The sequence below is a fragment of the Pelodiscus sinensis genome, chromosome 1 (assembly GCF_052426305.1).
Source record: "Pelodiscus sinensis isolate ZL-2025 chromosome 1, ASM5242630v1, whole genome shotgun sequence".
Classification (NCBI taxonomy): Eukaryota; Metazoa; Chordata; order Testudines; family Trionychidae; genus Pelodiscus; species Pelodiscus sinensis.
Genome location: NC_143052.1, coordinates 91953054 through 91968025, shown reverse-complemented (window position 1 = coordinate 91968025; position 14972 = coordinate 91953054). Strand labels below are relative to the sequence as shown.

The window sequence follows — 14972 nt, the reverse complement described above, 5'->3', positions numbered from 1 at the left end:
CACAAAAGTACAAGGACTGCCACAGCACACAGATCATTGAACAATTAAGCTGAGACTCCTTGACCCTGATCATGGTCAATGCTAGATGTTCAGAGAAAAATGTTTATATCTAGGACTCATTATGAATCTTGGCAACTGCACTAGAGTGTATTTGGAAGGGAGAGAGTCAACTTTCCGACCTAACCCCTGTCTCAATGAACTCTCTAACAGTAGAAGACCTAGACACTGATCCATCTCAAGCCCAGGGAAGGTTCTCTAAGTAGAGACCAAGCGGAGACAGTGATTGATACAAGATGTTCTTCCAGAGCTTCAGCAGCTCTAATTTAACATTCCCACACTCTATCATTCCCAGAGTAGCCACATTCACTTCTATTAGTCTATAAAAATAGAATAACACTGCCCAATACCTTAATAAGTGTTGGCGGGGGCTTGGCAGCAGGAACAGTGACTCTGTTGGCAAGGCTAGCAGGCAGCAGAGATGGTGGTGGAAGAGGAGGGAGTGGCTGTTCGGGTAGGAAAGGTGTTTCACTGGAGTCTACATTGATCTGTAACTGGGACACAACCTGCAAGGGGAAAAAAGGGCATCACTCACAGACACACAGGCAGCTAAAAGTTCTCTCTCCATTGTTACAATTTTGCCCTCCTTTCAGAAAGCAGAGAGCTGTGGGAACCTTCCACTAAAGTTGCTATGCAGAGGTTACCAATCATTAAATGGCCAATTGGCTTCTTAATTTATTTCCTGAGACTCCCCTTGTCCAGCCTGGGCAGGAGCACACTTCTGTGGGCTCAAAGCATCTTAGAACAAGGAAGCAATCAAAGCTTACTTCTAACTCTATGCCCCTCCTCCCTTTGCCTCCCTTGACTAGTATACACTTAATTCACATGGCATTAGCAAACCACCAATCCCACTATCAATCCCCAACATGGCACAGCTATGTGCTATCTCCTATCACATCTAGGGACTCAATGGATGCCCATTCCAGCTGCAGCTACCCACAGGGTCATCCCAAGGCACCTGAGAAAGGGTCTTACTGTTACCATTCAGAAGCTAAATATCTCATGTTACTTCAGTGACATCCCACTAATGAATTGCTAAGGAACAAATCAGTCTCTTAGCAGTGACACCATGTGGATGTCTCTATGCCTCATCCTGCAGGGAGCCAGGTATTTGCAGTAGCTCATTCCTGAGATCCCGAAGAGCAGCAAAAGCGAAGGCACAGCATTCTTACCTGAGCTGGTGATAACACAGTGGTGCTGGGAAGCGGTTCACCAATCCGAGCTTCCATTGGTGATGGTACAGATCCCTGGGAATCATGACTGGCCGGCTGCTCTGGGGACAGGGCATCGCTGCTGTCTTCATCAAAAGAACTGTCTGCAACCTTTGGATAGTTCACCTGCCCAACTGAAAACAAAAAATAATTTCATATATTGAATGGTATTACAGTCACTAGTGGCGAGCAGGCAGGGGTGTGTGTGCTGGTCTATCTGAGTTCTCTCTTGGGTTTGGGGCTTAAGCTAAGAGAATAAAGCACAGACCTGAGCCTTTTCAGGGTGTTTCCATGCACTCTGCAGAATCATTATTATTGGTCAACCATAGCAAATGCTACAGAATAGTCTAGCAGGAGCATGGAAACACTTCCCTTGATTATGGACAGGAAGAGTTCATCCACTAAAACAACAGTTGCTTACTTCTACCATACTATGCAGCCTAAAGCCTGACAGAGGGATCTAGGGCAATGGCACATGACAAGGAGCATTGAGACTTGGTCTGGTGGCTTCTCAATTAGGAAATTTGGGTGCTAATTTCCATAGTCTAGTGTTAAGAAACAATTTCTTTGTATAATTTGTCGAGCCCTGCTGATGAATACTAATCTACTTGCCCGTGGCGAGTAGATTGTAACCCGGAAGAGCCGGATTCCGATGATCTGCGCATGCACAGATCACCGGACAGCACGGCTGGTGAGCGGGGCTCGCCGCGGTTCGGCGAGCCCTATTCATCAGCTACATGCTATAGTGTAGAAGAAAGGATCCTTCTCCGTGAAGGAGGCGTTAACAGACTCTCTTATTAGGGATACCATATGTTCTCTATTTTTTTATCCAGGCACAAAGGGAAGGGGTCAATCACCTGTTCCTCATATTTTTATCTGTGCATATAGGGCTCCCTGCAACCACAGTTTCTATGCATCCCACAGATATGAATGTATTTCCAAAACACCCCCGTGAAGCAGGGAAGTACGATCACCTTCACGTTACAGATGACCAGCTGAGGCAAAGAGAGATTAAGCGATCTACCCAATGAGTCAGGAATTGACCCCAGATCTCTCAAGCCCCAGTTCAGTTTGTTAACCACAAGATAATTCTTCTTCTTCTCTTCATTGACCAATTTTTGTGTGATGATGAAGCCAAGCTTGCTCCTACCACAGCCCGGCACCTCTCAAGGAAATATACGCGCTCTTGCTCATGAGCATGCCTCCATTAGTCTCTGAAGGGAAGAGCCATTCCTTCAGTGACTGCTCAAGCTTGAGAAGGGTGCCATTATGTTCCTGCCAAATCTACCCAAATCAGGAGTGGGGTGATGCGGTCAGGCTGTGAGAGGGCTATTCCTCAACATTCCTTTTCACCCTTGGAATGGCACTGGAATGATTTACATCTGTTCCTCTTTATTTTCAAAGGAGCTGAATCCTCTGAAGAATTTAAATCAACAGAGAGCTGTTGTTTCCTCACACCTGTTCAGTCATGCGCCCTGTCTCCTCTCCCTAATCTGACTCAGTCAGTGGGCTCTCTTTGATGGAAAGTTAAAGACATTTGTTGTACAGAGAGGGATTTTCGGGAAGAAAAGGAATGCACAAGCTGGGAAACATGATCTCACAATAGTTTTCCGGTCTTGGGGTTTGGGACTTCATTTTATTTTATTCTGGGAGTCCAGCGTTCCATATAATCTTGTGTCTCTCCATCACTATCCAGACTGGAAAGGGAGCTTTGCATTCCAGAATCCTAGGACTGGAGAGGCTGAAGTTTTGGCATGGGAATGACATCTCATAGTATCTACCCGAGAACCTCACCAGAAATACAGATCCCCTTCCACACTTACCAATGATGGCTTCTTTCAGACTGGACTCCACAGGAAGGATGTTCTTCTCCACCAGTTCCATTGGACCTGGCCTCTGGGCTATCTTCTCATTGAGATCATCTGCCAGTCTGGCTCTCTTTAGCTTCAGCTGCTTGGCCTGCAGGGAGGGTTCAGCTGAGGTCTCTGCACAGGGAAGTAGTAAATACGATGGGATCAATTCTGGAGTGCCCAGTGTGACCATACTGGTATTACTATGCTTACATTCAGGAAGAAAGAGCTTTTCCCTTGACACTGGGTGAGAGAAGCTCCCTCCACTCAAATTGGCATCATTCAATTCATGACAATCATTTCTTACTCATCTGGTATCCTTTTATGCCTGATCCAGAAATTGGCCACATGCTCACCAGCTGAACCTTCTTATTGCCCCATTCCTTTGGATAGTTTAAACAAATTGTTCTGTGGTCAGCAGAACAGTCCTCATGCACCCCATTTCTCCATCTTTTATCCCCCCCGTTAATGACTGTGCACAATTGGGGTTCACATAGCAGATCTCTCTGTTGACCAAATAAGCCATGATGAGTATTTCCTAACCAGCCATAAAAATAAGGCAGCTTTATATATAGCTAGTCTCATTAGATGCTTTTCTCAACTCATTACTGGGGGGAATCTTAGATGGGTTGTCTGCAACTCAGTTTCTAGATTTGTACAAAACATACTCTTCAGACATATAGCTACAACAGGAGTTCCTCATTCCAGAAGTTGGTTGCCAGTTCTCACCTCCCTGATCTAATATATCCTCTCCCCCACCCCACCTGCAACCACCCACTCTGCTACTATGCAACTGGTATGATTATCTGCCCATTCCCAGCTGAACAAGGGTTTGATAGAGGCGGACAGCATCAGGGTTATCAAGACAGTAACTGTATGGAGAGGAAAAACAACAACAAATGGTCTGGTAGCACTTTATAGACTAACAAAACATGTAGGTGGTATCATGAGCTCATGATACCATCTATATGTTTTGTTAGTCTATAAAGTGTTACCAGACCATTTGTTGTTTTTTTCCCTGTAACAGATTAACTCGGCTTCCTCCTGAAGCTTCTGTATGGAGAGAGTCAGTGCTTGTTACACATCATGCCACATTTGAAGTTTTTCCCTTTAACATGTGCCATACCTTCCAGAATGTGCATCCTGACCAGCTCTGATCTCTCTGGCCGGGACCGGATCTTCCGTTTCAAATAGTCCTCTGTCTGCAGCAAAGTCAGAAAAGAATGAATCAGACACAGTCTAAGACAGGTCTGGGCAGCACTGGGTATTTGTTCTGGTTTTTTTTTTTTTAAATCCCTCTTTCATTGTTACCGAGACATGAATGAACTGCACACAGAAAGGGATATATTCCCTTCAAGTTCTTACAGTATTTAGAGATTCAAACACAAGATCAGTTTACTCAAGGGACTGACTGATACTTTTCTTTCCATATGCCATACTGCCAAACCAAGTCAGTGTCAGTCTGAGAGACTCAAGATGATGGGTTTTTGTTTATGATGCTGAGCAGTGGTTCAATTGTTTGCAGAGTAATACATGCAAAAGTAATGCTGGGATTTGGAAGCTGGGTCATGGTTTGGGCAACCTGCTCCATTTATTGCAAGTTCAGCTGTTATACTGAAGACCCTGTCTACTTCTCTGACCAGCTGGATGTAAATTCTGTGATAAACCCCACTATAAGCTGAGCATGCTTCCTACTCAGTACTCCCACAAAGCCCAGAGAATCAGAGATTAGGGTCAATGGGCAGCAGGACTATAAGTGCTGTCTACAAGAATTGACCCATTGAAGGCTTTATAACATTTTTTTAAACATAAAAATGCACTCACCCATTGCCAAGACCCCAAAAGTAATTTGATAATTAAGTTTCAGAACAAAAAGGAGGAAGAATTTACAGCTGGGGGGATGTTGCTCTTCAAGCAAACCAACTCCAAGACAGTGGGGCCCTGTTTCAGTGTTTTCAGAAAGCTGGTAGCGGTGGTGTTGTGTCGGATGTTCTGTTAGTGTCATTTCTCCAATTATGTATTGCTTTCACTTTTGAAACAAAACTCAAACCAACTGTCAGAGCAGGCGCCACTCTGCTGTTGGCGGATCTGAAGAACATTCTTCCCCAGAGGCTTTTTGGGGAACTGAAATCACCAAGAAATTCCACTGTACAAGCAGCTAGCTACAACATTAAGTGCAGTGCCTTCTCAAGAGGCACAGGTCTGTGATTTTCAGCTTCTAACCAAGATGATTTAGGATCTTCTTCATCAAGCTGCTGGTTCTAAAGAGAAAATACACCCACGGCTTGGGAGCCCCCTACTCTAACAAAAGTGTGCACACTGCACAGAAGCAACATCCTTTGGCTCAAATGAATCAACATACACTTGGGCTACAGATATGTATGTGGTCAGTATGAGCATGGTGATCCCCAGAAACAATGGTGTGGGGAGATTTGGATCATTACCCTCAACTGGCATTTACTACTACTGGGGGATTCTGCACCATTGGCCTCATGCACAATTCATGTTCCCCACATATTTCTTTGCTTCCCTATCAGAAATTCGTTTTTCTGTGGGGAAGCAGACTTTCTGATGGGGAAGCAAAGGGAAGCCACAAAAGTGCCCCTCCCCAGACACCAGGGCATGTTGTTTTGGGTGCCTGGAGCAGCTGGTGGAGAGGAAAATCACAGTGCGGGGAAGAGGGAGAGGGCAGCGCAGTTAGTGGCTCTTACCCTGTACCAGACTCAGATGCTAGCCCTGGCTGGGCTAGGGGGAATGACACTTGCTCTCCCCCTATAAGATGGGGCCGGAGCTCAGGCAGACCCACACCCAGAACCTCTCCCAGCTGCAGAAAGCTTCACAGTACCCATCCTAGGTTTCTGCCCTCACTGTGCCTCAGCTGCAGGGGGAGGGATCACTGTGTGGACATCTGATCCACATCTGTGCATTACAACTCTCCAATCAAGCCTTACCCCCACATCCAGAACCTCCAAACACTGAACCCTCCCATCCCCATCAAGCCTCACCCCTTGAATACAGAGCCTTGTGCATTCAGAACCCTCTGCCAAGACACACACTCCAAGCACCTGGACCACCCCAACAAATTACATACACATGCCTCTGGATCCCCTTGCTGAGTCACCTGCACTCAAACCCTGAGCCGCATCCCCTGCACCTGGACCATCCCAACAAGTCCCCCATAGCCGGAAATGCCACTCCACTGGGCCCCAAAAAGCTGCAACCAGACACCCCTGCTGAGCCTCAAAGACCTTTACTTTGACCCTCTGCAGAGTTCCACTACCACTACATCTGGAAACAACCCCCTAGTAAATCCCTGGACATCCAGATCCCTCTGCACCCAAACCTCCCAATGAGCCGCCCACTGCCAGACTGCCCCACAGAGAATTCTCTCACCTCACACCTGGAACCCCTCACACTATGCCTCTCCACACTTGTATCCTGCAAGACAGAGCTTGGGCAGGACCGGGGATTGTGTAGAGGTATAAAATCCCATTTTAGTTAGTTAACTAGTTAAACGTAATGTTTAACTAATGAACTGATTAAGTGGGGTGGGGTGGTCTGGAACCCACCCCCTTCCCCCCGCTCACTGCAGTTGGGAGCTGCTCTGTCTGGGCTGAAGTGCCCCTTCACCCACAGTGGGCCCCCATGGGACTGAAGCAGCCCCCAGCGGTTAACTGTAGCCAGTAAACCTCACCTATTAAGGGTGAGGCTTACCACTTAACCATTAATATCCCTAGTCTTGCACTGTGTCAGGGTCACATGAAGCTTCACCACTAAGTCCATATCCCAGAGTGGGGACCAGAAGGCACCAGCAGAGTGATCACCAACCTCCATATTCAGCCAGCCAAAGCCTCCACATTTATTTACTGACAAATAAAATTTGCAGAATTTTAAAATATTGTGTGCAGAATTCCCTCAGAAGTAATCTAGTCAGGATCAGGCAGAGTCAGGGGAGAAATCACCACCATATATGAAAACACATATGTGGGTGCATGTGTGCGTGTGATAGAATGCTTCCAGAATGCAGACTGCTCTTTAGAGACATGGAGTTTCCAGGGTAATAAACTGAAGAAACCCTTCCACTCCTGATTTCCCATAATCTTCAAAAAGTAAAGTGTGTCTTACCCTGGCACGCTCCAAGCTCCTTCTCTGTTCATGAAATGCAGCTGGACTTTTCAGAGCTGGTGGGAGGAAAACATTTACAGAATGAATTAGAATGGTGTATCCCAGACCCTCTCCATGCCTATGTCACTCAGAACAAGCAAACTAAAGTTACCAGAAATTCTCACAGCAGCTCTTATGCATATGTTCAACATACTGGACAACATTTTCAGCAGGTGTAACTCAGTGTAGCTCCACTGACCAAAGGAAAGGACATCAGTTTATACCAGTTGAAGAATTGATCCTTTTCTGATTTTGTAAAAATCACAATGTGGGCTAAATGTTCACTTGGATTTGACACTGAGGTGCCATATGTAAACTTCATCTATTCATCTGCTGGGGCAAAGAAATAAGAGTCAAAAGTAGATAATGGAACTATGAAATATCCTCAGCAAACTTTCCCATGGAGGTAAAATGCTCTGGACCCAGAATAAAGTGGTAGGCACCAGCATACCTGAAGGGGCATGTAAGAATGGAATGATGGTGGGCGGGTCCCTCATGAATTGTAAAACCTCTCTACTGCCATTCAATATCATGGAAAGTCAGTTTCACCATCTGTAAAATGGGGATGGTATTGACCTTGTTTGTAAAGTGCTCTGAGATCAATAAAGAAAAAATTATATACAAGGCCAGGCATTACTATTACATTCATCTACAAATCTGCACCCGTGTTGCACATGTGTGCATACATGGAGTTGGCTCTCTCTCTTTTCCTATAGAGTTGGTAGATTTTAAAAAGGGCCTATAAACTGTCATTGCTTGATAGTCTTCTTGCACAAAATCAAAAATACTTGGACAGGAAAGTATGTATCTACCAAAAGGTAACTATAGCAAGAGAAATTAAGAACTGCTGAAGAATGTCACCATTGTCCCTCTGTATTCCTCACTTTTATTTCACAATTATAACATTTTCCATAAACAAAAACTACAAAGATATTACATAGCTAGCACCTGGAATAATCTCGGGCTTGAAGAAAAACATAGGAAATTTCAGGCATATGAAATATGAGCAGTTTTGTCAAGTTTAGAGTAAAGGACCAGAATCAAGCCTACACCTGAAATGGAACTACACATCTAATCCCATTATTATACTCAGATTTAAAGGAGCGAGCCAGATAAGAACCTCCTTGACTTCAACTGGGCACTGCATAGGCATAAGGATCTTCTCGTGCTGATTGTATTACAAGTTCAAGACTCTAACCTGGACACTTACCTGACAGATTTTGTATGTTACTATCAGCTTAAAAAGTTCAGTTTACAAACTTTAGTCTTATGAAATTTAAAATCCCTTAAAACCCTCATGAAACTTTCAGAGGTTCAAACTTCAAAGTTGAATACCTACAAAATGCTGTATCCAGGCCTTACAAATAGTCACATGCACTAGATTTTATCCGATAATAGTGCACAAGACCCATTTTAATATTTCCAGATTAAGCTATTTGAGAGACTTCCTTTTATAACGAAGCATTCGAAAATTGTTCAAAATATGAAAATCTTTGCTTAAATTTAATGTACAAAAGAGTGCAGGGTGCACTAAGCTTTTGCCTAGGGTAAGGAGGAGTGGATGAGGTCTGATGGGTAAGGGTCAGAAGCTGAGGCAGCTGTGTCTTATTTTGGAACATAGAGTTACTTCAAATTTACATGAGCGTAACAGCACAATTTAGTCCAGATAGTGGGAATTTGAGGGGCAGTAGCCAATAGTAAGAGATTTATACTGTAGTAGCCAGAGTAGAACAATTTGCATAGTAACTGCAGTTATTGAGAAATAACCACAGTGAGTATAAAAATACCTGCCCTCTGATGGGCTAATAATGGCTCTGAGCCATGCTAGTGGGATTTTTCAAGCTATCCGGTTATTGAGAAACAAACAAAAGGTTATTACGCAAGTTGGCAAAGGGGAGTGCAAAGAATAATCATAGAACTGTAACCCAATTACTACAAAATCTCTACAGTCTGATTAGCTGAGACAATTACATTTCAGAATACAGGCAGTCCCCAGGTTACGTACAAGATAGGGACTGTAGGTTTGTTCTTAAGTTGAATTTGTATGCAAGTCGGAACTGGTACATATTGTAGGGGAAACTCTAGCCAAACATTTCTCCAGAGCTCAGTTTTATTCTCGCACACCTCACTTCCCTCAGTCCTTTATTCTCAAGCTGAGGTGTCTGCTGAGAAAAGCCGCTCCGCATCTCCCTGGTCTGCTGGGGAGGGGGGGGCGCTAGCTTCGCGTCTCCCTGGTCTGCTGGGGGGAAGCAGCTAGTGCGGGGTTGCCTCACCCCGTTTGTAAGTAGGGATCCGATATAAGTCGGATCCATGTAACTCGGGGACTGCCTGTAATTTATGACAGTCATTGATGAACAGCAAGAGACAAAGTTGTTGGAAAAAAGCCAGAGTTATTTGTGAACCCACACAAATAAATACACCCCTCCTTGATTAACAAACACTAATCTTTAAGTTTTATTTAGTCATATTTTGTGCCATGCACAAAATAGGATATTAACATAAGTTTTTGTTTCTTCCCCAAGCGCACAGAAGCAGAATGAGAGTGTGCAACAGTCAACCAAGTCAAGCGTAGGGATGTAAAAAAAATGGGAAAAAATATGAACTGTGTAACCGATAGAAATTTCTGTCGGTTTATACAATTAGTCGCAGGTCTGCCATGGATTCTGGCCCCAAAGGGTTGCTGGGGCGCTCAGCCCCATGGGGCTACCAGGGCAGCTGCAGCTCCCAGCACTGTAGGGCTGCCAGTTTTCCCAGTTCCACAGAGATTCCTGGCCACACTGGGCTGTCAGGGCTGCTGCAACTCCCAGGCCCGAGTGACTGCCACGGCTTTAAGAGTTTAACCAGCATAACCTTATTGGTTAACCAGTTCAACTCTTACATCCCTAGCGAAGAGCCATTTGGGAGTGGATGTCAAAGCGGATTTCACCTGAGCTTTCAGTAGCACTTCATCACCAGTGCTTATGTTCCATAGTAGCTTTGCCAGCTTCCTTCCTGCATAGTTCTGCCATCATAGTATATGCAGCATATCTATGCGTTATGTTGTGGGAGTGAAATGACATTTTCCTGACAGTTACAACCATCTCTATGATGCAACTACTCACAATTCTGTTAGCTTCATGTGCAGTTCTGGGAGCATTCTGAATATAGACAAGCTAAACTAGAGGAAAGAAACTTTCCTGATAGAACAAAGTATGGCAGGATGGCTAAACAGTTACCCTAAAGAGCAATTTTAATTTCTCATGGGCATTCCTTTGGAAACAAACAGTGGTTTGTACTTTGCTCTATCCTGGCAGCAAGACAGACTTCATATGTGACCTCTAAAAATTTCCAGGGGAGACACATCCTTCCCTGCTTTCCTCAAGAGCTCTCTGTAGCAGGGGGCTCATGTATCAGAAAAGGGTAGCTGTTGTATAAACATACTTCATCCAAAGTTAACAAAACCCTATACATTTTTCTTGGCCTTAACTGCATAACAAACAGTCTGGACCTTTGTAACAATTCTGCTAAGTAGCCACCAAGGCTTTATCTGCACTTCTAAGATTAACGTACTTTCACAGAATGAGCTCGCATATTAGGGAGGGGAGTGCAGTCTGAGCTACTTCTTAGCAGGAAGTTATCCACCTGGAGACCATCTGGGAAGAGATTGCTTGACCCTTCACTCAGTCTGCACAGGACAAAAACAGATGATGGGAGGAATTAAAGGGTTTAGTCCTATGTGGATACAAAAGCTAGATCTCGCCTGACATCCAATGTCTGAAAATTCTGCTTCTCGGGGATTAAGTGCATCTTAGGGGGAAAAAAATTAGTCGATATATGACATGGTTTCAGGTGAAAGTGAGACAAAAACTGCCGCAGGGCCATTGTCTTTGGAAAACATTGTATAAGGAGGCTCTGCCATCAAGGCCTACAATTTACATGCTTCTCTTGCAGATGATATCGCTGGCAGGAAGGCAATCTTTTGACACAGAAGGGAGAGAGGAAGTAGCCAAAGGCTCAAGACAGACCAAAGTAGAACACAGTGTACTGACAGTGCCAGCCTGCCACAACAAACCAGAGAAAAGCCTTCTACAAACTGGGACAATTGCTATGTGAAAATAAGCATACCAAAGGTCCAGAGCAGTAAACGAGTCATTGGAGTTTAAGGCAAGGAGGATAGTTGCTCAATTATCATCTGGAATCTCATGCCTGGTGTATTAGTTGACGTCGCAGAGCTCAAGAATAGGTCTTGACCTCCACTGGGTTTAGGAACAGGACCAGCCTTACTGGTGGGCAACATGGGTGACTGGCCAGGTGCTGTGCTTGGGGGGATGACATGCTCAAATGGAAAGGAGCGGGACAAGTCTGGGATGCCAGGCTGCAGAAGGGAGCACAGGACAATGGGGAAGGAAATAGCAGAGCCAGAGGTCAACAAAGGGTACATCTAGACTACATGCCTCTGTCGCCAGAGGCATGTAGATTAGGCTACCAGACATAGGTATTTGTCGACATAGGTATTTGTCGACCACCCAGGTAAGCCTCCTGGGATGAGGTTTACCTGGGTGGTCGACAAATACCTTTGATGTCGCCACCCGCGCGTCCAGACTATCGCGCTGAGCCGACAAACAGCTGATGAGCTGTTTGTCGGCTCAGCGCGGCAGCCATGTAAATTTAAATGAAGCGGCGATTATTTAAATCGCTGCTTCATTTTCCTATGTCTGGTAGCCTAATCTACATGCCTCTGGCGACAGAGGCATGTAGTCTAGACGTACCCTGAGAGTTAGGGAGCCCAGGGTGGCAGTGGTGTCCAGTTGTGTCCAGGAATGGGAGACTGGCTGGGAAGCCCTGGGAGGCAGTGGGGGCCAGTGAGTCAAAATACAAGTTCACCCATGGCACCATTTTCTCTAAGGCTGGCTCTTTTTGGGAACCAGGAAATATTAGGAGTAAATCCATGACCCTGACAACTAAACTAATAGGGACAACCTGCTTGAGAATCAATATGAGACAACTCTCTAAAGAGGGATGGGGTAAGAGGTCAGAGAGGATGGATGGAAAGGAATTGTATGGAATAACCCAACTTGATGGTGCTTAAGACTCAGTTGTCCATGGTAACTGAGTGCCAAATTCTTTAAAAACAAGCCAACCTGTCCCCAATCTGGGGATGAAGTGCGGGGGGGGGAGGGAGAAATAAGTAAATGGAGATGTCACTAATGATCACTACTCTCATCACAGGAGTCAAAATGAGTGCTATATTGATGATGCTGATTAATTTATCTTCTCTGGTGGCAGAAAAAGATTAGGTATTTACAGTTTAAAAGTGTTAAATCTATCAATTGCTTTTGATACTGCAGCTCATGAGGAGATAATGATTTGCCTACTGACTGCAGCATGCGTGGATGAGGCTTTTTTTGAACAGCTTTATTCCCTCCCTCTGTACTGAGCGTTCTTAGAGGGAAGTAGTGGACAGTTTTTGCTCATACCCAAGGGTTCTTCTGCACATTGTTTCATGGGTTCCATAGTGTCTTCCCTCCTGCTTCAAGTCTATATGGGGCCACTGGGAGAGATAATGAGATGACCTAGGTTGCAGGGTTTTCATTATGTTGAGTACATCCAGATTTCTATTTCACCTGAGCCTACAAGTAATATCACTTGCTTTAACCAGTATGTGGTTAAGACTGGGGCATAGAAGTGAGTTAGCTTACTGAAGCTCCACCTGGAAAACACTGAAATTGATGGGCAGGGATAAGCAAGAAGATATGGCTAAGATTGCCTCCCCTATATTAGGAATATGCGTCCACCATTTATCAATAGAAGTTTGCAATCCTGGCATGTTTTTGGATCCCAAACTGATGGTTAATAATCATACAGAAGCAGTTTCTAAGATGGTCCTTCTCCCCAGTCTTCATCTGACCAGAAGAGTAATAATTTCTTCCATTAGGGGACCATTGTACAGGTCTAAAATTAAAGAGTGTAGTCCTATGCAGAGCTATACCTTAAATCAAACCAGAAACTGGAGCTGATGCGAAATGTGGAAGCCCAAAGAATAAAAAATGCATCTTGCTGGAAGTAAATTATTTGTGCTCTAAAATTTGCATGGGGTGTCTGAGTTTCCAAATGAAATTTATTGATTTTGACCTTTAAAGCTGAATATCTTCGTTACTTGAGAGACTGCCTCTCCGCCATTGTGTTACTGCCAAGTTGCAATACGCAGTGGTATTCAAGTTGGCACTCCCTCACTATAAAGAGAGTGAGTTGTTGGCAGACCACACTCCATCAGATGATCTGCACTGTCCCACTTTGCTCTGAAACAACCCAAATCATCTTACCATCAGGATACGCCTCAGGCTCCATTTCTTTACTCAGGTTTTGGAGACAAGGGCTGGTCTACACTACTCTTCAGTTGATGTAAAGTGAAAAAAATCACCCCTCTGAGTGATCTAGCTCAGCAGTTCCCAACTGCCGGTCCATACCCCTGCCTGCCAGGCTGCGACATATTACCAAGCCACACCTCATTACCAAGCCATGCCCCTAACTTTTAATTAGCCCCACCTGCTGGGGTTCCCCATAAGGGAATTTCCTTCTCACCCACTTCCCCACGCAGCAGGGTGAGTGGTGCATCTGACAGCCGGGTATGCTGTGGCCTCAGTACCAACTCCAGCAGCTATTACGTGGCCCAGCTAGTGGGGCCGTGTGGAGAGCGGCTGCTGCGCTGGGGGGAGGTGATTGAGGCCACGTGGTGGGTGGCTGGGGCTTGCTCTGGCAGGTGAGCCAGGACCTGCTACAGCTGCACGGCGGGGATGGGAGGGGCAGGGGGGCCAGGACCTGTCTGTTCCAGTGGCGGCCAGGACCTGCCTGCTCCAACAGCCAGGGCCTGCCACGGCCGTATGGCGGGGGGGGCTGGGGCCTGCTCTAGTTGGTGGCTACTCAGATGGCTGGGGCTGAACAACATAATATGGGGGGGAGGGGGCACAGGTTTGAAGTGTATTAATTATGCAAATAAAATGTTACCAGCCCACCAAAAATTTGTGAATGAGTTTGCCGGTTCCTCATATAAAAAAGGTTGGGAACCACTGATCTAGCTTACATCAACCTATTGTGGTGTCTATACTGTGCTACATCAGTGGGAGATGCTGTCCTACCAACTTATTTTCCACCTCTCAGCGAGGTGGAGTAACTTAAGTTGACAGGACAGCATTCTCCCTTCAACTTACTGTATCTTCACCAGACCAGCTACATTGATGCTACTACATAAATTGCAGCAGTGCCAATTTAGTGTGCAGTATAGATAAGTTCAGAGAGTCATGACAAGGGATGGTACTTATAAGGAGGGTATTTCCTGAATTTTGTTTCATCTGTGATTTATCATTTTCCGAATCTGTGGTAATGAACCACTGCTTATCTGCTCCTTTTAAATTGCCCTTACTTAAGTTTTATGGCAACTGACTCTAGAATCTTTGATAACTATAATTTTGGTAAATAATATTTCAAAATAAATAATTGTGATGATTTGTGTGAATGTCTATGTATAGCTTCTATCCAGAGGTGGGTTAGGATTTCCTGGAGCTCTGGGCCAGAGCAAGGATGGGAGCCCTCCCCAACCCCCTTCTATCTGTGATCTCCCCCCATTCCACATCTCCACATGAGACCCCACCCATGACCCTACTCTTGACTCTTTCTCAGGCCCTCCCCTATTCGGTCTCTGTACTGTGTGCCC

At 45.1% G+C, this 14972-nt stretch overlaps 1 protein-coding gene across 9 annotated transcripts in view; it reads right to left on the bottom strand.

The window, feature by feature from the left end:
* The window catches only part of MRTFA (myocardin related transcription factor A), a 160534-nt gene that overhangs the window by 14943 nt on the left and 130619 nt on the right, over window positions 1-14972 (bottom strand). For 8 of the 9 annotated variants that reach the window (XM_089775501.1, XM_089775504.1, XM_089775506.1 and 5 more), the window contains 5 exons: window positions 7244-7299; window positions 4245-4320; window positions 3092-3253; window positions 1230-1402; window positions 408-563 (listed from right to left, as the gene is read on the bottom strand). In XM_089775501.1, the coding sequence (XP_089631627.1) occupies window positions 408-563; window positions 1230-1402; window positions 3092-3253; window positions 4245-4320; window positions 7244-7299 (623 nt within the window). Of the gene's footprint in view, window positions 1-407; window positions 564-1229; window positions 1403-3091; window positions 3254-4244; window positions 4321-7243; window positions 7300-7394; window positions 7613-14972 lie in introns of those variants that run through there. The other variant, XM_075913278.2, reaches the window with a different exon arrangement.